The 26013-nt window shown below is 39.2% G+C and overlaps 1 protein-coding gene across 7 annotated transcripts in view; it reads left to right on the top strand.

The window, feature by feature from the left end:
• NEO1 (neogenin 1) overlaps nucleotides 1–26013 on the top strand; it is a 240569-nt gene that overhangs the window by 173072 nt on the left and 41484 nt on the right. For 4 of the 7 annotated variants that reach the window (XM_061430300.1, XM_061430297.1, XM_061430301.1 and 1 more), the window contains exons 8-15: nucleotides 2977–3196; nucleotides 9783–9937; nucleotides 14118–14266; nucleotides 14650–14788; nucleotides 17644–17693; nucleotides 18643–18790; nucleotides 21823–21933; nucleotides 23005–23199. In XM_061430300.1, coding sequence (XP_061286284.1) covers nucleotides 2977–3196; nucleotides 9783–9937; nucleotides 14118–14266; nucleotides 14650–14788; nucleotides 17644–17693; nucleotides 18643–18790; nucleotides 21823–21933; nucleotides 23005–23199 — 1167 coding nt within the window. The remainder of the gene's footprint in view (nucleotides 1–2976; nucleotides 3197–9782; nucleotides 9938–14117; nucleotides 14267–14649; nucleotides 14789–17643; nucleotides 17694–18642; nucleotides 18791–21822; nucleotides 21934–23004; nucleotides 23200–26013) is intronic. The other 3 variants (XM_061430303.1, XM_061430299.1, XM_061430302.1) reach the window with 1 other exon arrangement.

The following is a 26013-nucleotide window of genomic DNA, read 5'->3' on the forward strand; positions in this document are numbered from 1 at the left end:
TGGGGTTGCAAAGAGTTGGACACAACTGAGCAACTGAACGACAACAACAACATCTTCCCTTAATTTATTAACCTTGTGTTTTTTTAAGAATGTGGATAAAATTAAATTTTTCCATTTGTGTTGAGGTATAATTGACAAATTGGCTCCCCTGAGAGCTCAGTTGGTAAAGAATCCGCCTGCAGTGAAGGAGACCTGATTTGATTCCTGAATTGAGAAGATCTGCTGGAGAAGGGATAGGCTACCCACTCCAGTATTCTGGCCTGTAGAATTCCATGAACAGTCAATGGGGTCGCTAAGAGTCGGACACGACTGAGTGACTTTCACTTCACTTCAGTTGACAAGTAAATGATAATATATTTGAAGTGTGCAATATAATTATTTGATACATATACACTGTGAAAACATTCCAACAGTTAAATTAGTTAACACATCCTTTACCTCATATGGTTACCTTTTTGTATGTAAAAATGCTTAAGATCTATACTCTTCAGTAAGGTGAAAGCTTAGATAATTCACATGAGACTTTTCTTCTGATAAAGACATCTTAATTTCCCTCTAAGCATTGCTTTAATTGCATGTCTCCGTTTTTAATATGTTGTATTTTCATTTCATTCAGTTTAAAATTTTTTATTAATTTTTTATTATTTGTTAAATTTTTTATTTCTTGTGGTTTCTTCTTTGACTCCTGGATTGCTTCATTTCCAAATATTTGAGATTTTCCCAGATTTCTTTGGATTCATATATTTGGGGGCTTTGTTGTTGTATATGCATTTGTAGTTGTTATTTTCAAAAAAAGAAATATGTAAATCAGTGATAATAGTGGGAGATTTCAATATCTTGCTCTCAAAAACTGATAACAATTAGAAAAAGTTAAAAAGAATATAGAGAACTTAAACGATCCTCTCAGTCATCTTGGCCTAGTTAACATAGACTTTCCACCCAATGACTGCAGATACAGATTCTTTTCGAGCATATATGGGACAATTGTCAGGATAATCCACGTGTTGGGACACAAAACAAGTTTCAGTGTCTTTTTAAAGACTGAAGCCATAAAAGGCACAACAGAATTAAATTAGATATCCACAGCAGGTCTATTCTTTGTCTAGAGCTTGCTTTCCCTTGCTATAAAAGTGGTAAATCTCAGAAACTCAGTGATTTTTCTCTTATAACACCTAGTGCATATGCAGCCATTCGTCCTGGGCCTTTGCATTGCCTTCATGGGATTTGCAGGCGGCGGGGGGGGGGGACTGACAAAAAGAAGCAGGAGCCCCTGACCACTGCCATTACCCTGAATGGCATGACCACGGCTAAAAACTCCTATTGACTAAACCCAGAGGTCTCTTAAGCTAAAAACTATGGTTGGTTTTAACACTCCACTACTTCCTATTCCTAGGAAGGGTGATTTAGCCCTTTTAAATGTATTCTCCATATATAATACAGAGATAGAGCAATAGTACCTATTTCATAGAGTTGTAAAGACTAAATGAGTCCACATAAAGAATCCTGATAGCTTGGATGGTAAAGAATCCACCTGCAATGTAGGAGACCCGGATGCGATCTCTGGGTCAGGAATACCCTCTGGAGAAGGAAATGGCAACCCACTCCAGTATTCTTGCCTGGAGAATTCCATGGACAGAGGCGCTTGGAGGGATATAGTCCATGGGGTGACAAAGAGTCAGACACGACTGAGTGACTAACACTTTCATACAAAGAGCCAGAGTGCCATGTAGAAAGCGCTCAATAGATGGTAGCTGTAGGGAGACTTTACATTGGTCTTCCTCTGTCCCTTCCCTTGGAGTATTTATTCTCACCGGCATATTCATTTAGACCGCCTCAGTTTAAAAGATTCCCTCATTTTCAGGAGATGGTTTTCCTACTATTTCATTGAAATGAGGTCCAGAATTTTCATATTTTCCTGTCTGCCTCTCTTCTAACTTCCCCGTTAAGGTTATGACACATTTCTAATGAATTCCTTCATTTGAAAATTGTGAGATTAAAATTAAAATTGTGAGATTAAATGTGTACTGCAAGGTGAAGGATATTTTAGATGTATATTAGGAATGGGCTTCTAAAATCACAAGTGTCCTGCAACAGAAGGGACATACAGACAAGCATTTGAACAGCAGAGCTCTGATTTGCCACTGCTTCATCTGTCCCATTGAGTCCCTGAAGTCTGCTAGCAGTTGTAATCTGTTACTTGGTAGTGAGGACTGTACCAAACAGATGGAACAATGTATTTTGTGTAAGCACAAAACAATACATATTGTGTTTGTGTGGCTTTGGGATTTGTGATTCATGATACTATACTGTTGTAATTAAATGAATTGATAAGATGGCAAATGAACTAACTGAGTGAATTGAGGAAGGTTATCAAACTTCCCTGGGTATTGCCAACCACAGAGAGCAGACTTTAATGTTAGATTTCACTTGAAGATGTGACTTTTGAACTCCTGCAGAGCTAGAGGCATACACAGCTCTGCAGTGAGGTCACGATAGTCTGGGGCCCAAGGTAAGTGTAACTAGGCTCAGCCATACTACACACATTGTTCAATATTTGATAAAGTGGGAAAAAATACTGAGGTTCTTATCACGTATAAGACTTACACATGCAAAATTTGACAGATGTTGCATGCTGCCTTCAGAACTAAAGAAAATGCCTTGGGCACTGATGTGCTTCTGTGAGATGTCCTGTCCTCAGCTGTCACCTCCCTTTCCCTCACCCACAGCCATCATAGTGACCAGAAAGCCTGCTTGCTCTGCGGTGGTGTGTCTTGACTAGTGCCCATTAGTTTTCAGTAGTTACCCTTGGCCTGCATGTTAGCCTTCAGTTTAATGGCCTTTTTTATGTTCATTCATTTTATTTTATTTCCCATCGTGGTTTTGTTTATTTCTTTTTTGTTTTTTGTTTTTTCTGTTCTCTTTTTTAAAACCGTCGTGGTTTGCCCTTCATATTCCCCAATATTTGCACATGACAAGATGTTGCCATCCCAACATTACCTCCCACTTCACTGACCAGTGCCACTACTGACCATCTAGCACCAGCCACAGCTGGACCACTGCCTTCAGCCCCACGGGATGTCGTGGCCTCCCTGGTCTCTACCCGCTTCATCAAACTGACGTGGCGGACACCTGCATCCGATCCTCATGGGGACAACCTTACCTACTCTGTCTTCTACACCAAGGAGGGGATTGCTAGGTAAGTGCCTGTATGTCTGGAGCCAGTTGGCTGCATCTTGTCCTCCCAAGACCATTTGTGCCCACCCTGACTCTCTGCTGTGCAGAATCTGTACCAGCTTTCAGTCCAGAAAATGTGGTCACAGAGATACGTTGTTTCTAGTCGTAGGTCATGAAAAGTAAATCCCTAAACAGAGAAGGTCCTGGTGTTCTTTCCTGCCTTTCTGGGATGACTGGGGAGAGGGTAAATAAAGGTATTTAAGTAGAAATATTAAAATGTAACCAAGAATACCCTTTTTAATATGATTCAGTCAAGTACAACATATAGGCTATGTCTTACTTAGAACTTTCAGATTCTAGAAATGAAGGGTGTTACATCTGCCTGCACCCTTAAGCAGGTGTGGGCTGCTGAGCTCAAGGGGTCTGCTTGATGACATGAGATTACTAAGTGACCCATTTTCCTAAAACAGTATTTTCATTACATTCCTCTCCATCCCCACTTCTTTCAGGAGCTCACATTGCCTCTCCATTGCTTTTGGAGATTTTCCAGAATCACCAGGCTACTTCACTGCACAGTCTACCTGTATTTTATCTATCCAACCTTATTTTCCTTTAACCCTAGTTAACTCACTTTCTAATGAAACCAGTCTAATTCCTGTCACTCTGCAGCCTTTTTTCCCCCCGTTTTCTCTTTGGTCACGTTCCCCCTTTCCCGTTTCTCAACTACCACTATAAAATTCAGTTAATCTTTCTTGGCTCAGATAAGCCCAGTGGAGCCCTCATAAATCTCCCTGTACTTTTTCAGCACATGTAGCTTTTCTCTTCTATGTATATTTGTGCCACTGATATTGGCACTTAGTTATGATAACACATCTGATACTGCCATAGTTGTTACTCTTCTGTTATTTTATGTGTGTTTATGTTGTTTTCCCAGGCAGTCATAGGCTCTTTGGGAGGTCCCACGCCACATGCTGACTGTGTATTCTTAACATTGCTGAGTAGAACCCTTCATTGTGCTGTTACTTCACACCAAAATAAGAAAGCTGAAATACCTGTTTGGGTTAGGGCTCTGGTCCATGCAGTTAAGCTTGTATTTCTACTAGGGTGCTTACATTTGATATATATTGTATTTAATACCAAACTGGCAAGTTCAAAAGGTACAGGAACCTTAGTCAAGTCAGTGCCCCTTGGGTTAAGACTCTGGAGATGCCTAAGTGAGTGACATAATCTGAGTCAGAAGGATCGCGCTGCTCACAGGGTGATGGAGTGTTCATCTGAACACTGCGGTGGATGTTTTGCAGTTAACAGCGATAAGGAAACATGCTGCTGGTCACAGAAAGGCAAGGCATGACTGCCAAACAGCACCTGTCTTGAAATGTTTCCAGTAGACTTTCAAATCCCATTGCAAAGTCCATGAGGTTTCACAGAAGGACAGAAGCTTTTAGTAATTTCTCAGAAGCAATCTTACATACATCACAGGGTCTTTGCTTCTAGTAGAAGGCCTTGTTGTTCCTTCTACCAGGATTGCATTTCCTTCGCAAACAACTGTCTGGCTTCTTGTCCACCATCCTCAGAAGGTCTCTTCTCGGGTCTTCCGTGACTACCCACCCAACACAGCCTCTTGGTCACTGTCACACACTGGGGCACTTGGTGGCTTGTTCCCAAGCCAGTTGTTAAGTTTTCAAGAAATTTTGCAAACCCAGTGATGACCTGGTAGCTCGAAGTTGGGCGTGGGGGAGTATTTACAGCGACAAGTGCTACAAAGCAGAGCCAGTTGTTAAACATGTTCCGGAACATCACTGTAACATACCACCGTGTCTTGTTTTTTAGCTTTTGTGTGTTTTTTTTTTTCCCAGAACACTTAACACTCAGAAATGTTCTCTTTTTATTAACACATTCGTTGCATTTGTCTTGTTCAGTAGAGTATCACCATCAGCTAGAACAGAGCCTGGCTTATCAGTAGCACTTAATAAATATTTGTTGAGTGAGTAATTTCAGACAGTGGAGAAATAATAATTATTCAAAAAATAATGTTGATAGTTAACCCCCATTTAGTAGAAGGAATACAAGTTATATCTTTGTGTATAACAGTTATAAATGTATCAAAACATATTTTTTAAGACTTGTTAAGTATATTAGAAAAAAGTATAGAAATCATTTTTATCAATTAGCCGGAGCAGGAGGACAAGGCAAGTAGCAATATACATAAAGGAAGAGGATCCAATTTGTGTGTCTATCGTTGAAAAGATGGAAAAGTAAGAAAGCTCTGGCCTAGAGTTTTTGGTCAGAATTAGTAAGAGATTATAATAAAGTATAAGGAAGTTTGGAGCCAAGTGTTAAAATGCAAGTAAGAATCTGGACATGATCAATTAAGAAGGGACCATTTCAGACTCCTGAGCAAGTGGGCACATGGTTTATTAAACAGCTTTTATTAGCAGTCCTTGGCAGGTTCTACACAAGATTAGAGAAGAAGAGTGGTGGAGTCAGGGAGACAGATCAGCAGTAGTTAGGTTGATCTAAACATGTGGGGCTTCTTCCGTGGTGGGAAGTCAGTAAAGAATCTGCCTACAATGCATGAAACCCAGATTCGATCCCTGGGTTGAGAAGATCCCCTGGAAAAGGGAATAGCAACCAACTCTAGTATTATTGCCTGGAGAATTCCACGGACAGAGGAGCCTGGTGGGTTACAGTCCATGGGGTCGTGAAGAATTAGACATAACTGAGCAATTAAACACACACACACAAGCATATGGTAGGCCTGGATGGAGATGAGAGCAGTGACTTGCAACAGTAAATCTGGGGAATATTTCAATGGAAGATTCTTGGAGATTGTAGTAATAATTTTTGCTATTTCATTAAGATCATGATTTCTGAATAGAAGCAGTGAAGGAATAGAAATAACACCAAGTCAGAGACTAGATTCTATTAATTGTTTTATAAACAAAATTTATTTAATCTTTATAAGTTTACATTTTCTCATCTAAAAATTGAAGGTAATGTATTATTTTCATAGACAACCTTTCGATGTGAGGGTATACGCCACTGCCTGCATTTACAAATTCCCCTACTTCTTGCATCTGATAATTTAACCACCAGGGGGCACTGTGTGCCTTGGTAATGAGCTGTATGATTCTGTTGGGTACTCTGCTGCTAAGTCGCTTCAGTCGTGTCCGACTCTTAGCAACCCCATGGACTGCAGCCCACCAGGCTCCTCCGTCCATGGGATTTTCCAGGCAAGAGTACTGGAGTGGGTGCCATTGCCTTCTCCGATTGGGTACTCTAGCTTCCTGAAATTTCAAAGGGCCCTTCCTCTGCCATTTTACCTGTGAAATATTCACTTTTGTTTTCAATGCCTTTAAACAGCAGTATTTTCTATTAGCCACTAAGCGGAAGTACAGAGTAAGTTATTTCAGAAATTAATAGCATTTAGAATTGGGCTTCCCTCATGACTTAGCTGGTAAAGAATCCGCCTGCAACACGGAAGACCTGGGTTGGATCCCTGGGTTGGGAAGATCCCCTGGAGAAAGGAAGGGCTACCCACTCCAGTATTCTGCCCTGGAGAATTCCATGGACTGTGTAGTCCTTGGGGTTGCAAAGAGTTGGACAAGATGGAGCAACTTTCACTTTCAGAATTGGATAAGGGCTTCCCAGGTGGTGCTAGTGGTAAAGCACTGGCCTGCCAGTGCAGGAGACGTAAGAGACGCAGGTTCAATCCCTGGGTCGGGAAGATCCCCTAGAGGAGGGCAGGGCAACCCACTCCAGTATTCTTGCCTAGAGAATCCCCATGGACAGGAGCCTGGTAGGCCACAGTCCGTAGGGTGCATAGAGTCCGACATGACTGAATCAACTTAGCACACAGCCTTACAAATCTGTTAGTCTGCTCCAGGATCATCAAACTATGTACCATGGGCCAAATCAAACTTGTTTTTATGGCCCAAGACCTAAGAATAAATTTTACATTTTTCAAGTGGTTACACTTTAATAGGTTATATAAATAACTACAGTTGACCCTTGAACAACATGGGTTTGAATTGTACTTGTTCACTTACATGTGGATTTTTCTCAGTAAATTTGTAGTATAGTACTACAGGATCCACAGTTGGTTGAATCCCCAGATACAGAACTGTGGATAGTGAGGGCCAGCTGTAAAGTTATACTTAGATTTTTAACTGTGGAGATGGTCAGTAATATTTTTCATTTTGTGTCTTGGCCTATAGATACTTACTATCAAGCCCTTTAAGAAAAAATTCACCACCCTGGGCTCATTCTTTCATTTAATACATGAAGAAACTGAAGCCCAGAAAGAATTAGTGACTTTGCAAGCCAGCAGTGTTGCCAGAACTAGAATTGGAGCTCCTAAGTTCTGACCCAGCACTGTCTTGGTACAAAATGTACCTTTTTCTTTCTCTTTTGACTCTTAGCTAAGACATTCTAACCTAACTCCCATTGTAACCTCACACGTTTATGAAAATTGTCCTTCATAACTCACCCCAAATCTTCCCTGAAGTCAGTTTTATTTCCAGACAGACTTGGTTCTGTGACCTCAGATCAGTCTACTGTTAGAAGTTTTTTTGAGTGTTAGATGTTTGATCTTAGGGAATCATATCAACTATTGATTTTTTCTTACCATAATGCTTCTGTAGAAATTTGTTCTAGGTTTTTTTCCCCTTTTACATTGTTGTTGGTTAGCTGCTAAGTCGTTCGTATTCGACTCTTTTGTGATCTCGTGGACTGTAGTCCATCAGGCTCCTCTGTCCATGGAATTTCCCAGACAAGAATACTGGAGTGGGTTGGCATTTCCTTCTTCAGAAGATCTTCCCAACCCAGGGATCAAACCCTCATTTCCTGCATTGATAGATGAATTCTTTACCACTGAGCCACCAGGGAAGCCCCCATTTTACATAGGAACAAACAAAAAGATAAAGATGATATCATTACTATATAAAATTTACACATTGGAAGGCAAATTTCCATTCATTCATTCCACATACATGTGATGCTGCTTCGGTGTATGAACCTTCTGCTAATGCTTCTGGAGTATGTGAACGTGGATGAAACACTCTCACTTCAATTTAAAGTAAAATAGTGCCCCTTTCACTGTCTTTCTCGGAAAGGTCTTGTTTAAACTTTGATGCGCAGTGAGCAAAACAAACTAATCTGTGCTCTAGCACTGAGCTTTTAGTTTAGTGAAGTGTCACATACCATACTTTGTCTTAGACAGCAGTCATTTGTGATTGGATTGAATGCCAGAAACCTCACATCATAGGAAATCAATTGATACTCTCCTAAATCTTATGATTGAGAGGTTTAGCTGAAGAGAAAATATCAATAGATATCTCAAGAGTCTCTGAGCAGTAACTTTTGTTACCATGATATTTTCCAATGGACCTGACTGTAGACAAGCAGCCTCTATAAGTATGATGTGGGTGGGTACTGTTTGTTTTAATTAACATAAAGGTAGTTTAAAGAACCATAGAAAACTATTGAAAAACACTTGAATCTCTGAAATGCAGATATTCACATACAATCAGACAAATTGGCATATGGTTGTGTAGAACTTAACAAATTTTAATCTGTTTGTTTAACCATTTATTTAAACAAATTTCAGGGGAAATTATCAATATTTTAAAGTAAGAATTTAATTCAATAGATTTTTAGGCAATTTCAAATAATTTCTCCCACAAAGTAGTTTTGGGCCCTTTTATTACTCTCTCAAGATAGACACAGATCTTTCCTCACATAATCAGTAATTCTTAAAAAAAAAAAAAATAGCTATTTGTCTAAAACAAGTATTTTCTTTCACAGTATCCATTGAAAGCAAATACAGTCTTTGTTATAGTAAGCATAGTACACTGAGCATAATTATTGTAGACACACAGACCCCAAAAATAGAGCCTGGAAGCCACCTGTTTTAAAGAACCTGATAACTACTTTTATGTTTTCATCTCATAACACCAGACCACTAGCCATTTGCACCATTTGTGATAAGATTTGCTAAATATTTTAGATCAGTTTGAAAATAATTTTTTAAAAAGTAAGAAATAGATTGTAAAAATCAGAGTAGTTATTAGCTTATCTTATAGATTAGATTCATTTAAATTTTTAATGTTTTGTTCCCAGTTTTAAGTGATAATCTCTAATTTTCCTTTTATTAAGAGTTTAGTATCCAAAAGATACATAACATTCTTTGATATTTTCTGTGAAAATCGGATCATACCTATAATCACCTTCTGTTTGTCTCCCTAAACATAACCCCTTAAAACTCAGTGATTCTAGTGTACAAAATTTGTGACTAGTTACCCTATTTGAGATGGCACTGAGAAGACTCTTGAAAGGAAGTTGTGATTATGACCAGCGATATCAGTGATGTTTAAGCAAGAACATCAGCGACTTCTCAGACATCTGTGACATTGGTCTTAACCAGTGTCCATATTCCATGCACCATTCCACCCCCAAAACTTTCCTTTTTTGAGAGTTAATTTGACTTAAATTTATTAAGATTTTGATGCAGTGTGGTGTCTATAGATATTGCAATGAAAATGAAACTGCACATTCTAGAAATTTCCATAATCAATGTTATTTCTTTCCAAATCCCTGTTTATCCAAAGGGAACGTGTTGAGAATACCAGTCGCCCAGGAGAAATGCAGGTGACCATTCAAAACCTAATGCCAGCAACAGTGTACATCTTTAGAGTTATGGCTCAAAATAAGCATGGCCCTGGAGAGAGTTCAGCTCCACTGCGGGTAGAAACACAGCCTGAGGGTAAGTCTCCCACCTGTCTGTCAGCCCCACCTGAAGCAAGGCCTGTATGAAGGGCTATCTTATGTATAGCCTGGCGTACCATAGGTGTGCAGGAGATAACAGTGCCTCACTTTTAGGGATCTTAGTGAATTAGTTACAGGAGATCAAGTTAACTGCATCACACAGCAGCACATAGTATACGACAGTATAATTCTGCTGGAAGACACCCAGATTTTACCGATTCTTTGGACCCAGTTCAGATGCCGTTCTAAAATCTTCCTCTGATCTTATCTAATATTGTTTTCTACAGTCCTGAGGTACATTATGTATTATTTAAGTTACAAGATGTATTATTGTACATCTTCCTTGAATTATGGTTATGAATATATTTCATTAATTTTATGGCAAAGACAGAGTATTTATTGTCCTTTTATTTCCCACCATGTCTAATGCAGTACCTCACACAGGAAGTAGGTATTTAATAGTTATTGTCAGTGGAATTGCCCTGGTCTTTATACATACCGTACTCTTCAAAATCTCTTCAAGGCTTTACCTTGGACCTGTTGTCTTTTGTGCCAAATAATGTTACTTCCAGTTACATTTCTTAAGATTTTTCCAACTGAAATTAGTGTCAAGGGGGTTTACTTTATAAATGTCTTCTATGTCTTAAGGTTTGGTTTTTCAAACTATAGGTCAGAAATTATGAGAAGCAGTCAAATTTAGAATTAATGCTTTTCTCATGAGGCTTTCTTCTACACTTGTACCTTCTTTTAACACAAGCCATTGTTTTTCTTGGGCGCCTTCTCCAGTTTTCTTTTCCTATTAACTGCACTAGTGTTTCTGTGTTAACAAATTTGCAGCAACAAAAATTCTACTGCAGCTGAGGGGCATGGGCGATAAATTTGAGGAAGCTGCTGACTAGGGTACTAAACAGATTAAATGTATTTACCACTGAAACTATGGAAATAATTCAAGGACTCTGCCTGATGGGTGGAATAAGTAAAGTCAAGAAGCTGTGGAATTTCGCTTTCTAATGCTGCAGTAAGTCGTTCACCCATCAAACAGTTACTGAGGACTTCCTCTACCAGGCCCTGCACAAGCTATCGGAGATGCAGGGGACAGGACAGGAATCCTCCCCTTAAAGAATGAGCAGTCAAGATAGGAGGCCATTCATCATCTCTGTAATAGAGCATTAAAGGTCAGGAATCAAACCCAGGCAACAAGGAGAGGACCCAAAGAGGCATCATTCATGAGAGATAATGAAATACAGAACAAGGAACGGTTACTGTAAGTTAGGTAAATCAAATCTGGTTCCTAGGAAAACATGAAACCCCAGGCTGGCCTTAAAGCATTTGGCTTAGAGCAAACATTCTTGGGGAAGGAAACCGCTTGACCCAATCCCAAAACTAGGATTAGCAGTATACACGCAGGGTGAGTCATGATGAAAATGAAAGAGACCACTGAATTCGATTCAGTGCAAGGGTTCCATCCTGGGGCTGTACATGAAAATATTTGTGTGTCTGTACGTATTCACGTTTGCCTTTGGAAAAAACCAGTGGTTTTCTTGATCACTTCAGAACCTAAAGTCAGACTACTGAGAATTACAGAACTAAAAAGGGGCACTGTCAAGTTAGAGATGAAAGAAGAGATTTATTGAGTGCCTGTCATGTGCCAGGCACTGTGCTAGGCAGCAAGATGTAAAGATGAGTAAGACTTCTGTTCACACAATAGTCTGGTACCAGACAAGGACTGGTAAATGGGCAGTATTGTGATCATTTATTCAAGGGAGTTTGATTAAAAGAAAGTAGCTAAGAGTATAGATATGAGAGTGGGACCATGAAGAAAGCTGAGCACTGAAGAATTGATGCTTCTTTGAACTGTGGTGTTGGAGAAGACTCTTGAGAGTCCCTTGAACTGCAAGGAGATCAAACCAGTCAGAAGTAAAGGAAATCAGTCCTGAATATTCATTGGAAGAACTGATGCTGAAGCTGAAGCTCCAATACTTTGGCCACCTGATGCAAAGAACTGACTCATTAGAAAAGACCCTAATGCTGAGAAAGATTGAAGGCAGGAGGAGAAGGGGACGACAGAGGATGAGATGGTAGGATGGCAGCACCAACTCAATGGACATGAGTTTGAGTAAGCTCTGGAAGTTGGTGATGGACAGGGAAGCCTAGCGTGCTGCAGTCTGTGGCGTCACAAAGAGTTTTACGTGACTGAACGACTGAACTGAAGAATATAGATGGAAGGAGCAACAGCTTCTGGGGAGACTGTTTTGGGGATGCAGAGTGACTATTAACATGTTTTGGCAAAAGAGGAGTCAGTGGAAAGAGATTTCATCTGGATGTGTTCAGGCGGGGGTGGGGAGAGCCAAAGTGTTAGAGTCAGCCCTTGGAAAATATTTTACATTTTTAGCTTTTCAAGCCAACTTAAATTTTTTCACATGTTTTAATGCCACTGTACAGACAAAAGAATTTATTAGTGCCTTTTTTAGGATCATATTTGCCTAAGTTTAACCAGTGAATATACTGAAAGTGATTTCAAGGGAATTTGTTCTGTTTTCCTTCCCTTTTAAAAAGTTAGAGGAAAGTTTTCCATAGCAGCAGAAGTGTGACAAATCCCACCTGTCAGGCTGTGCAAAATATGCTCTTAACATTAAGTGAATAACATGATTCATGACTAAATAAAGCAAACAACTGTCAGAATAACCATATTCAGGTTTCTCTACTTTGGTAGCTAAACTAATCTTAAGCTGTCATGCTGTTATTTAAGAAAGCCAGTTTGTTTTACATTTTGTTAGTTTCCGCGCCCCCCCCCCCACCCTTTCCTTAAGTCTAATGGATGTCTGTTACAAAAACGCTGGCACCAGAGAAACGATTTTCAGATGCAGAGTGTCCACCAGAGTATAGACACAGGCAGCTGCCCAGGGTTTGTATATAAATTGGGACTGGAACCTGACAGTCAGACGAAAAGAATATAGTAAAAAAGGATGTGAACTGGGCAGACGATCGGTCAGTCACTCACTCATGGGGTCTTCTAGTCACATCTTCCTTCAGAAGGTCTTGTCATAATTCCCTACCTGATCTTCCTGAGTCCACATTTTAGAACCAGGAAGGGCTTGGTTCGCAGCTCCACCACTCACCAATTTTTCCATCATTTGGGAATGGTTCTTAACTTCTCAGCCTCATCCATAAGTAGGGATGATAATAGTATCTGTCTCATTTGGGTTTGTGTGAAGATTACGTAAATATAATTTAAATGTAAAACATTTAAATGTAAAGCACTTAATGCTGGACTGATAGCAAACATTCAATAAATGGTAGCTCTTTTTAAAATGAGTGTTTATCTAGTCTTATTCCCTTGCTGTTTTTCTTCTGTGCATGTGTTCATATGCTCATTCTAAAGGCAAATCTGGTCATGTCTTGTTATATTCCCGCTCGTAATTTTTCAGTAATTATCTAACACCTACAAGAAATAATCCAGACTCAGAGCAGGGCCTTATCTGGCTCTTGTTATCCTTTATAGCATTCTGTATCCTATATCTATTCCCTGTTTCAGCCTGAACCATGTAACACTGTCTTCTCACCTGTCACCCCCATTGACCAGAGTACTATCTCCCTTGATGTCTCAGAAAACTGTTAATTCTTTCTGCTCCCTAAAAGTCTACTTCAGTCCTTCCCTTTCCTAACGACCCTGCCCAGAGCAAAATTATGTACTATCTCCTTTCCATTTTCATTACAGTTGTTGCCTAATCTGCCAGCACTTTTATGATCTTCTTTGTAACTGTATGTCTGACTTCACTCTAAACTGGAGTTCTCTGTGGGCAGGGCCTCTGTCCACCATTCATTGTATCCCCATAGCCTGTCAAGAGAGGGCTCCTTTCTGTGATGTCTGCCTATATGTGCTGCAGTCCTGCTGCAAAATAGGATTTTATAAACCACAAGAATTCTTCAGTGTTCACTTTTTTCTTTGAATAAATTGGAGATATTTCACAGATAATTTTTGGTTTTGCGGTCATAAAGAGGGAAATCGTTTAATTATATATTATCCTGAAACCTCTTGAATCAAATCACTTGTTTTCTTAGTTTAACTGTTTTTATCGTTTTGAAAACATAGCCAGGGTGCCGTTATTGCTGAGAGTGGTCTTGAGGGGTACAATAAATTTTATTTATATCTTGCCATCTTGAAATCTTCCTTCTAGTTCAGCTCCCTGGCCCAGCACCTAACATCCGAGCCTGTGCAACTTCACCGACTTCTATCACTGTCACCTGGGAAACACCGTTGTCTGGAAATGGGGAAATTCAGAATTACAAACTGTACTACATGGAAAAGGGGACTGATAAAGAACAGGTATAATATGAAGCCCTTTTTTAATGCATTGATTGGAGTAGTAGATTTGAAGTATATTTCAAAAACTCAATACCTGCTTGTCTAGAAATCTGAGGAAAAAATATGCATAAGAAATGATGAGTTGATAAATTCTGTTTCTTAGTACCAAGGTTCATTCTGCAGTTTTTGCCATCAACGGTCACTAAACATTATTAAGAAGTATTTCTCAGCAAATTGCCAGTGTTTATGATAAATTTGCTTTGACTATTGAAATAACGTTCTATAAGAGGGACAAAAATCTGCATTATGTCAAATATAGAATTTGTATAGTTAATTATTTGCTTCATTTCTTTTGGCTTATATATATATATACACATACATATATATGTTTTATTTTACTCAAGGATGTTGATGTTTCCAGTCACTCCCACACCATTAATGGATTGAAAAAATACACGGAGTATAGTTTCCGAGTGGTGGCCTACAATAAACATGGTCCTGGAGTCTCCACACAAGATGTTGCTGTTCGAACTTTTTCAGATGGTGAGTTTGCTTCCTCTGGAACAGAATACCGAGCTTGGGGGCCCTGGTGGCATAGTAACAAGATCAGGGCTTCAATATCAAGAAGATTTGGTTCACATACCAGTTCTGGTAGTGTGACTTCAGTCAAGTCACTTTACATGTCTGAGCATGGTTCCTTACATGTGAAATTTAGATAATACCAGCTTCATTGGGTGGCTATAAGAATCCATTGAGAGCTCATAGAACATGTAGTACCTGGTACTTGGATAGCTTCTTGGTATTTTATTTTTAGTAGATTTTTTTGTATAAGTGAGTATTATTGCTTGTTCATAGAACAGATCATCCAAGGCTATTGGAGGGCTGCCCTTACTCTACATAGCAATTATATTTCCATGCCAAATAGGTCTTTTAACTCCTCAATATTTTGTGACAGTTTATATCTCACTGTTATTTGCTTAGACCTATGACCTAAAGCAGTGGTTTTCAAAGTACAGCTTGCTAGTGAAACTGAGTAGGTCAAGACCCACATTTTTTTAAAAGATATTTTTAGAGTAGAACAGAAAATAACAGTTCATTACACTTTGTATATATTGTAACCTGAAACTCAGCTAAATCCAAATATTTCAAAAATGTCTTTTTCTTAAAAATGTGTGTATATTTTATAGCCTTTACACTGAATGTCTAAACAAGTTTTAAGAGCTGTAGTTTGACTCCTTTAAACAAGGGGTGAGACATCACATCACCATCAAAGGAGCAGACTGGCATCATGTAATGTGCTGCATCAAGAAAGACGTAGCTTCATCTGTCTCACCTGTGCTGTATCCCTGCCAAAAACGTTCTAAGTGTGATCGTGATGGAACAGCTAGACATACATCCAAATTGGCGGACATTCTGCAAAAAAATAAACTAGCTTGAATTCTTAGAAAATATTAGTCTCATGAAAGAAACGAAAAAGGGGAGTCATTATAGGATTAAAGAAAAGTAAAGACATATAGAATAAAATAAAATATGTATAATCTTTGATTCCTGAATCTGGGAGTAAAATCAGTATAAAGACACTCTTGGTACAATTACTTAATAATTAGGTGGGTATAGTATCAGTCAGTATTAAAACTTAGATACATTTGTAGGTATATTTGATAGTAGTTTTGTGCTAATTAGATTTTAATGTGATCATTGTATTATAATTTTGTTGGAGAATGTTTTCTTAAGAAATACATACTGTAGTATTTAGGGGTGAAGTATCATAATGACTGTAACTGTCTCTCAGCTCTCCAGAAACAATATGTAGATAGATAAATATGTATAAATACAATGAGAGAAATAAAGCAGATGCGGCAGAATATTAACAAGTGGTAAATGCAGGAAAAGAGTATATGGTGTTCATTGTATTCTTCTTGCCACTGTTTGCACTTGACATTTTTCAGGATAAAAAGTTAATGAGGACTGTATTTTGGTTAGCCTGTGTTTAACATAGGCTTTTAAATCTACCCATGAGCCACTTCTAAGTGCATCAAGTGGGTTGGCATGCTGACTGCAGTGCCTCTTGCAGGAACTGAATGTGTCTCAGCGTGGTTGGTTAAGGGCAGCACTTCAGAGGAAGAGAAATCTTGGTTCTTACACCAGTTGAAACAAATACCTTGAGCAAGTTAACTCCCCTGAGCTGCAGCTGTAGTTTGTCATCTGTAAAGTGAGATAATAATAGAAACTCCTTTGTAGGATTGTTGTGAGGATTAAACTACTGGCCATGTAGGAGCATGAAGCGGATCTTAGCCGTGATGGTGGTGGTGATGATGAAAGAGAAGAAGACAGCAACAACAATTATGTTGGTGCCTCTGCAGCTGAGTCAGAGGTTCTTTAAAAGGAGATGATTGAAACCATCCACGGACTTTTTTCAGAACACAAATGGAGAAGTCCTTCTCCAGACCCTCTGAATCTCTGGGTTGAGAGATCTCTATCCTCTCTATCCTCCAAGAAAACTACACCACAGTGGGCACTGAGTTATGTATCTGGTCACCAGGTATCAGAATGGAAGGGAGAAATTTCCATGTATGGATTAGGAGAGAAAAGCTAAAGTCAGCATTTTGTGGTTGGAGAAGAAACTAATTAGGTTTTCTTAAATTTTTTTTCTTTCTATAGTTACTACAAAAGAAGACACTGGAGGGCATATGTACAATAAACTTTGAGATACCCTGTCTTATGTTCTAATATGTGAGAAACTAGTTATACAGCTGTTTTGTAACTAATAGTCCCAAACCTCTCACATCTGAATGAGTATTTCCTGCTATATAGTTGCCTTCAGAAGCCAAATGGTTACTTAACTGGACTTCCATTGTTTAACAACTCTTTGCTCTCCTGGAAACTGCCTTCAAAACCAGTTTAGGAACCCCACAAGAAAGCCAAGGTCGTTGATTTGTGTACATCACACTTTGGACTTGTAATGATACCCAGCTGATTCACTTCCCATATTCATTAGGCTCATTTCCAGAAATTGTACACCAAAATAAAGATAGCTATTCCCAAGAATATTCAGAAGAATACATTAAAGGTTCAGAATATAATTGGGCTCTAGAGAAGTTTAGAGTCATCATCATATCCTTTAAATAAGTATCTGACTTCCCAAAGGTATATCCTTACTTGGGTATGGATGTGTGTATATGTGAATGTGTCTCATTTTAAATGACATATATGGCCACACCTTATCCAAATACTGCTGTCAACATGAGGACACTGGCTCCTGGGTTAGCCTTTCAGGTTGCGTATCTGTGTTTGAGATGCTCATTTGTATAAGGTCTGGCCAAGAACAGTCACATGATGTAATTGAAATTAAAAATTTTTTTTTCATTTCCTTTCTGTTTTTTTTTTGGTCTGTGCAGTTCCCAGTGCTGCTCCTCAGAATCTGTCTTTAGAAGTAAGAAATTCAAAGGTAAAACTTTATATTGCTGTTGTTCATTTTTACGGGTAGCCTGTTAGGCCTCAGGAGGGCTTATAAAGAGGGAGATTCTCTATCAAAACAATCATAATCAAGCAGAGAAAGAAAGTGACATAGATATTACACTTGCCAGTTTAAAGCTGGACTTAGACGCCAAGTTTGGTTTATTCTGTTTAATTTTACTGCCTTTCTCTAATGCCAAAATTACTTTAGCCTTTCTGCAAGTATACTGCTGTTACTATGTAAACCATGGTGTTATAGACCTTCAACATCCAGAACCTTGGTGATGTGGTTTATGATTCTGGAGCCATTTAGTACTGTGAGGTGAACCCAGAGTGAGTCAAAGGCAGACATCTGTCCTATGGTTGCACTGCTGTAGCCAGCTCTCCTGGGCAAGTTCACTGTGCCCTGAAGACCACGTGTGCCTCTCAGATGCCCAGAGCCCCTCCTGGGCTGCATAGACAACTGAGACAGGCAGTCCTTTCAAAAAGTAATCTGGGACTCCTTTTCTTTTAAGAAACAATCAGCTGATAATTAACAGTCCCCTCTTTGAAAAGTTTTAGACAGAAACTATCTAATTTCACTCTTCTTACAGTAGAGGTAGAAGAGAACCTAACACTGATTTACTTCCTCATCCACATGCCTCTGGCCTCATGGTTTCCTTCAGAAACTTTCCTGAGACTTTTGCCTGGTATCTTCATTCTAGCAAAATAGATCAGGTGCCAGAGTGCACTCCCCACAAATACAGTCTCCCCATTCCATCTTTGAGGGTTTTAAAATTTAAAACTATCTTTTAGTGATTATCAAATAGCTTAGTAATAAAACTCTCAACACTTTGTTGCCTTTGTAGTCCTTCTCTTACACAGTGAATTCAGGGTAGTAATACATAAAACAGGACCAAGATTTGATATATTGTCTTTCCCTCTAATCTTGTGTTTCCTAGAGTATTGTGATTCACTGGCAGCCACCTCCTCCAGCCGCACAAAATGGACAGATTACTGGCTACAAGGTTCGCTACCGAAAGGCTTCCCGAAAGAGTGATGTCACTGAGACCTTGGTGTCTGGGACACAGCTGTCACAGCTGATTGAAGGTAAGCTGCTTTGCATGTAGGCAAAAGCTCAAAGATAGTGTCTCTCTCAAACTTTGAATTAACGCTAGTCTAATGACTGCTCCGGGCTGTTGACTTACACAAATCAAAAATGGTTTAAAGGAATTTGTAATAGTTCAGTCAACTTCTGACCTGATAAAAATTGTAAAATATACTCTTACAGGTTTTGCCGGTTCTGTGGTGAAATTATTTTAATGTATTATCCACGTAAACAAAGCTACATAAGCAAAGAATCTTACTCAGTCTAGGTGGTAGCAGAGGCCTACAAAATGATTTCTTCTAACACTGACACCACTTGGGTATCCGTGACCTGAAACAGTTGTGAATGGCCACAGCCATGCAAGGAGAACGTTTGTCCTCAAGGGTATCTTTCCATTTTCTTATTTACTCACTTGAACCCCGCAGCTCTAAGCTGCAGGAGATAAATACGACTGCAGGAGTGTTGCTGAGAAATCTCACCAAAGGAGCATTACTGCAGAACTGGTCATGGATGTTTTTAAAAGTCAGTCTGATTATACTCCAGACCCAGGTGAATAACATTTCCCAAAGATGAGGCTTTTATTTTGAATATTTAATAGTAGGTACTTATTATATACCAGTCGCGGTTCTTATTTCTAATAAATAAACATAGATACAGTCCTTGCCCCTGAGGAGACTATTCATTTTCTCAATGAAACATTTGATGTATAAGCAAAATACCACTTTCTTAATAAAAAAAGCCTTTTGTTTATCAAGAAAATTCTTGCATTTTAAAATTATATTTAGATTCATTCATTCATTTAATAGACTTTATTGAACTTTTATATGATGATGAGCAAAAGGTGTATGTGCACTTAGTCTCTCAGTCGTGTCTGATTCTTTGTAGCCCCGTGGACTGTAGCCTGTCAGGCTCCTTTGCCCATGGAGTTTTCCAGGGAAGAGTACTGGAGTAGGGTGCCATTTCCTACTCCAAGGGATCTTCCCAACCCAGATATCGAACCTGAGAAAGGAAGGTTGTTATTCTCTTGAGCATTAACTTGAAGCTGATAAAGGGAATAGTATGGGGTCCCAAGATCTTGTATTGAACAACAAATTACAGGATTTTAAGGTTTAGCCAGTAATTGTTGTTTCTTTTGTACTACTTACAGCATTTAACACATTCTGCTGTATCTTTATAATATGGATCGAGTGCCTTGGTTTTAACCTGCGAGCTTTGTAGGTCATCTTGAGGGAGAGGAGTTTAGCCTCTGTACTTACTCTCACTTTACCTACTCGTGTGCACTCTCTCCCACTTGCCCTCACTCTTACATTCCAATTCCTCAGAGGAGAGGGAATGATAACCTGATTGGTTGAATTCTTCTAGAGCCTGTTTGTTAATAGTCCAGACTGTTATCTGTTAACAGTTACAGATGCCTGTGTGGCCCACTCTGGCACTTTCTGTTCAGTGTGTGCAGGAAGGAGAGAGGGGTAAACTGACTAGGGCCCAGCTATTCTGTTTCTCTTCCTGTCTTGCTGCTTGCTTGCTTGCTTGTGGACCAACACCAATCAGGATGGGCGTACAGAGAACAGGCCCACCTCTCCTCATACCATGTGACAGAATTAGCTGAGCCAGGGCTCGTCCTGCATCCTGGCCAACCTCTCTCTCAGTAGCTCTCCCTTAGGAATTTTTGTACTAGTTTCTGGCCAGTGATCCTGTTATTTGAATAATGGGAGGTGTAGGATAATTTTTCATAACCTTTATAAGACCTTTCACAATATCTGGTATCAAAATGTATGAATGTGAACTGTACACTCAAAAATGGCTTAGATGATAAATTTTATATTATATGTATTTTAACACAAAAAGAAAAAAGTTGACTGTTACTCCACTTTGTAGACTTTTACATGTATATCTTTGTTACCTTTGATACATTCTTATATCGTGTACTTCATTAGCTAATAGTAAATATGAAAGATTGCACTGTAAAAAGGCTTTATTCCTCTTTTACTTATTGTAATACTTATGAGCAAGTAGGTTGTTGAGAAATAGATTTCTAGGCCATATTTGATGCTTAAAATGTTTCTTTTGTGGTTATGGGGTGACCCAGAGAACAGAGGTAAAGTGGTAGGAGTTACACCTCTGCTTATTTTCTGGTCTTGGTTCTGAGACCAACTGACTTTGTTCCTTTGTTGTAACTCTCATTCCTTTGGGCTGTTTTTGGTCTTAGCCTCCTTAGTAACAAAATAAAGTGAAAAAGTGAAAGTATTAGTTGCTCAGTCGTGTGAGACTCTTTGTGACCCCATGGACTGTAGCCCGCCACCTCCTCTGTCCATGGAATTCTCTAGGCAAGAAGGGGATCTTCGCTACCCAGGGATTAAACCCAGGTCTCCTGGATTGCAGGCAGATTCTTTACCGTCTTATCCACCAAGAAGCCCATTTTGCCACGCTCTCCTCCAGGGGATCTTCCCGACCTGGGGATGGAACACGCATCTCTTATGTCTCTGCATTGGCTGGCGGGTTGTTTACCGCTAGCACCTCCTGGAAAGCCCTCATTTCTAAGGTGCCTTCAAGCTCTTTTCAAAGGTCTAAAGTCTCCTGGGAGCTTGCTTTATTTTGTTTTGCTCTTGGATTCTTGGGCTTCCTATCTAGAGATAGGAGCTCCTCTGTGGTATATTTATGTATTGCTTGTTCTGTATTAACTTTAACTGAAATGTTACCAGGAAGAGGTGGTGGTGGTGTTGGTAGTTCAGTCACTAAGTCATGTCTGACTCTTGTGACCCCATGGACTGTAGCCAACAGGTTCCTCTGTCCCTGGGATTTTCCAAGAAAGAATACCGGAGTGGATAGCCGTTCCCTTCTCCAGGGGGTCTTCATGACCCAGGGATCGACCCTGGGTCTCCTGCATAGCAGGCAGGTTCTTTACCGACTAAGCCACTAGGGTAGTAGCTTTGTACTAAGATGGTAAGTGAGATACTGGCTTTAATGGGAGGTTTTAATCTTTTGTTTTTCCAAAACTCTTGTTTCATCTGTTTTTTTTAAATTGTTTGCATCGCAGGTCTTGATCGGGGAACTGAATATAATTTCCGAGTGGCTGCTCTAACAGTCAATGGTACAGGCCCAGCTACTGACTGGCTGTCAGCTGAAACTTTTGAAAGTGACTTAGATGGTAAGAGCAACAATCAGCAGGATTGAAACAGTCTGGGTAGTAACTGAAGTCAAATGAGTCAAACTATAAAGGCATAGATTTTGGGGTGTATGTGGCTAAAATCTATGAATTTTTGTGGATTATACTGCTGTCGTTCCTGTAATATAGCAAGTCTCCTGAAATGTATTTTTTATAGTGGCCTTTTGAGAACTGTCCCTGTAAGTAGAACCAGAACAAGTAAAAATGTGCAGGTGCTTTAAGTCTGGCTTTTTTACCAAGGCCATTAAGTAGGCAGATGATCTAAAATTTAAGGCTGCACCCTGTAGACTGGCCTTTGTTTTAGTTATGTTTCCCTTTTCCCTTAGTCCTAGAAACCTCGCCGTTTTTCTCACCAGTTTATTCAGTGACTCCATATGAGTGTGTGTATGTTGCCTTTATCAGAGACAAGTGCTCCGCTTAAAAGGCAAAAGACCTGGGTACTTAATGTAATTCTTTGTTTACTGATTTTTAAATAGAGGTAGGAATTTATGCCTTGAGATAATGTGTGTGAACGATACTGCAAATTGCCACCTTTTAAAGCCTCTTAGTCTCCCACCATTTAAATCAGTTTGTGGTTCTGAGTTTCGTATTTTCTGACTTACCGTATTAGTTTGGGGAGTAAATAACTGATATCATCACTGTCATGTGAAACGTGATCACCTGTTGACAGCAGGCTTCTATTTAGTGTGCTGTTCCTTTCTCATTCCACCTGATGGAGTGTGGTAATCAGCTGTGGGACCAAGAGGAGTGGGCAGCAGTGGAAAGACAGTTTATTTTTCTCCATTAGGAAGGCTCTTGGACCTCTTTGTCTTTCCTTCCAAATTATAATAATCCTGCAGTGTCTTGTGTTTCAGGTTGAGTTAGGCTGCAGTTAAACTGTGGCCGTACTTCACTATACATGCAGATTCTCTTTGAGAATTCTTGGCCATAATGGAAAAAAAAGACTTAGCCCCAGATGATTTGGCAGAAGCCTAAACACCTTGCCCCAAGGACAATGAAATATTACAAAGGAAGGTGCATCTGAATCTCATCTTGCTCTCCTCTCCTTCGCAGAAACTCGTGTTCCAGAAGTGCCTAGTTCTCTTCACGTCCGCCCACTGGTCACTAGCATCGTAGTAAGCTGGACGCCTCCAGAGAATCAAAACATTGTGGTCAGAGGTTATGCCATTGGTTATGGCATTGGCAGCCCTCATGCCCAGACCATAAAGGTAGACTATAAACAACGCTATTACACCATCGAAAATCTGGGTATGTATGCTAAGTAAAGGAAGTAACTGCGGCTGTGATTTGTTTCTAACTTTTTATTGTATATTTTATTTTTATAGAAAGCTTTCAAAAATAGTACAATTTTTATTCTTCACCCAGGTTCCCCAGAGGTTAACGTTTTATCACATGTGCTTTATCTGCTGTGTACCCAATGTGTGTGCTCAGTCGTGTCTGAATCTTTGCAACCCCATGGACTGTAGCCCACTGTAGCTCCTCTGTCCATGGGGTTTTCCAGGAAAGAACACTTCGAGTGGGTTGCCATTTCCTTCTCCAGGAGATCTTCCTGACCCTGGAATTGAACCCGTGTCTCCTGCCTTGCAGGCATACTCTTACCACTGAGCCACTGGGGAAACGCGTTTTGTCTGCTATTTGTACCTGATTTTGTTTTATCTCTCTCGGAACCATTTGAGAGTAATGATGCCCCTCCACCCACTAATGCTTTAATGTCCCTTTCCTTAAAATGAGGGCATTTTCTAATATAATCACAGTGCAGTTATCAAAATCAGCAAATTAACTGTGAGACACTATCTATAGACTTCATTTATATTTTGCTAGTTGTCTCATCAGTGTCCTTTGTAATGAAAGAAAAACACTGTTTTCTGGTGCAAGATCTCATGTATCTACTTAGTGTGTTTCATTAGTTTTCTTTCATATGGAACAGTTCCTTTATTTTCTCTTTTATGACTATGACATTTTTGAAAAGTACATTTATGCCTTATAGAATGACCCTTAGACCTATGTACTATTTCATCATTATATTCAGCTTACACATTTTTGGAAGGAATAGCATAGATGTGTGTATTCTTGTCAGTACACCATATCAGGAGGCAGATGAGAGCCTAATGCTAGTGACATTAACTTTAACCACTTGGTTAAAATGATATCTTCAACATTTCTCTTCTATAATGTTATTTTTTTTTCCTTCATAACTCAAAAGTACCTTGTAGGGAAATACCTTGAGTCTTTGTAAATATCTGGTTTCTTGTCAAACTTTTACTCAGTAGTTTTATCATCTTCAGTATCATTATTATGGTGTTTCTCAAGTGGTGATTTTCTAATTCCATTATTTCTTTTGCATTTATTAGCATTCTTTGATAAAGAAGAGCTTTGCTTCTCTTCCATATTGAAGGAATGGCCAATGGGAATCTCTCTATAACTAGTTTCTCTGTCCTTTTGACATCTCCTGTCTTTATTTGAGCACTTTCTTCCTTTTTGATTCAGTAAGATGTTTCAGGCTTATCTGGTATTTTCCTAGCTTTTGCCCTTGAATCAGCCATTGCTCCTTGTTTCTTTTATAGCAAATGATATTTGGAAACCAGTATTTGAGCACTATTCATGCTCATTGTTACTAGGGTAGAAAGCCTGAGAAATCTATTAAAAAATACTACTAAAACTATAACTGAGTTTAAAAGGGCACAAGGTATAAAGTCAATATGCAGAAAGAGTTGTATTTCTACATACTAACAGTAAGCTATTTGTGTGTGTGTGTGTGTGTATGTGTATGTATAGGAAATCTGTACACTGAAGAGTGGAAGATGATTGCTGAGAAAAATTAAGACTTAAATAAATGGAGATACCATGTTTATGGATTAGAGGACAGTATATTATTATGACAGTCCTCTCTAATGCAATCTCAAGTAAAATCCCAGTAGACTTTTTTCCTGGACATTCATAAACTTATTCTAAAGTTTACATGAAAAAAGTGAAGGAGCAGACATTTTTTAAAAAAGAATAAAGTTTAGAAGACCCATACTATGTGATTTCAGGACATATTATAAAGCTGCAGTAACTGAGACATTGTGGTAATGTTGGTGTAAAGGTTAGGTGTTACAGATCAATGGAACAGAATAGAGTTCAGAAATAGATACATGCTCAATTGATTTTTGACAAAAACACTGACATAATTCAGTGGAAAAGAAGATAATCTTCTCAGCAAAAGGTGCGTGAGTAATTGGATAATTCTGTGAGAAGGAAAAGAAGCCTTCATTGACTCTTACAGCATACACAGAAACAGACCTAAACAAATAACTAAAACTTCTGGTTGTTGTTGTTCAGTCGCTTGGTTGTGTCTGACTCTTTGCGACCCCATGGACTGCAGCACACCAGGCTTCCCTGTCCTTCACCATCTCCCAGAGCTTACTCAAACTCATGTCCATTGAGTCGGGATACCGTCCAACCATCTTGTCATCTGTCATCCCCTTCTCCTCCTGCCCTCAATCTTTCCCAGCATTAGGGTCTTTTCCAGTGAGTCGGTTCTTCGCATCGGGTGGCCAGAGTATTGGAGCTTCAGCTTCAGCATCAGTCCTTCCAATAAATATTCAGGGTTGATTTCCTTTAGGATTGGCTGGTTTGATCTTCTTGTTGTCCAAGGGACTCAAGAGTCTTCTTCAACACCACAGTTTGAAAGCATCAGTTCTTCAGTGCTCTGCCTTCTTTGTGGTCCAACTCTCACATGCACACATGACAACTGGAAAACCCATAGCTTTGACTATACAGACCTTTGTCAGCAAAGTTATATCTCTGTTTTTTAATATGCTGTCTAGTAGAATACAGAAAAAAAAATCTATGTGACTTTGGGGTACACAGGGATCTCTTAGGATGCAAAGAAGTACAAATTTAAAAAAATGAAAAATGAATAAATTGGGCTTCATCAAAATGTAAAACTTCTACTTGGAAAGAGACCTGTGAGATGAAAAGGTAAACCACAGACCAGGAGAAAACACTCATCATTCAAGTATCTGACAAAGAATTTGAGTCTGGAATATGTTCTAAAAATTTTTTTAAAAACTCAGAAGA

This window comes from Bos javanicus, chromosome 10, assembly GCF_032452875.1.
Source record: "Bos javanicus breed banteng chromosome 10, ARS-OSU_banteng_1.0, whole genome shotgun sequence".
Classification (NCBI taxonomy): domain Eukaryota; kingdom Metazoa; phylum Chordata; class Mammalia; order Artiodactyla; family Bovidae; genus Bos; species Bos javanicus.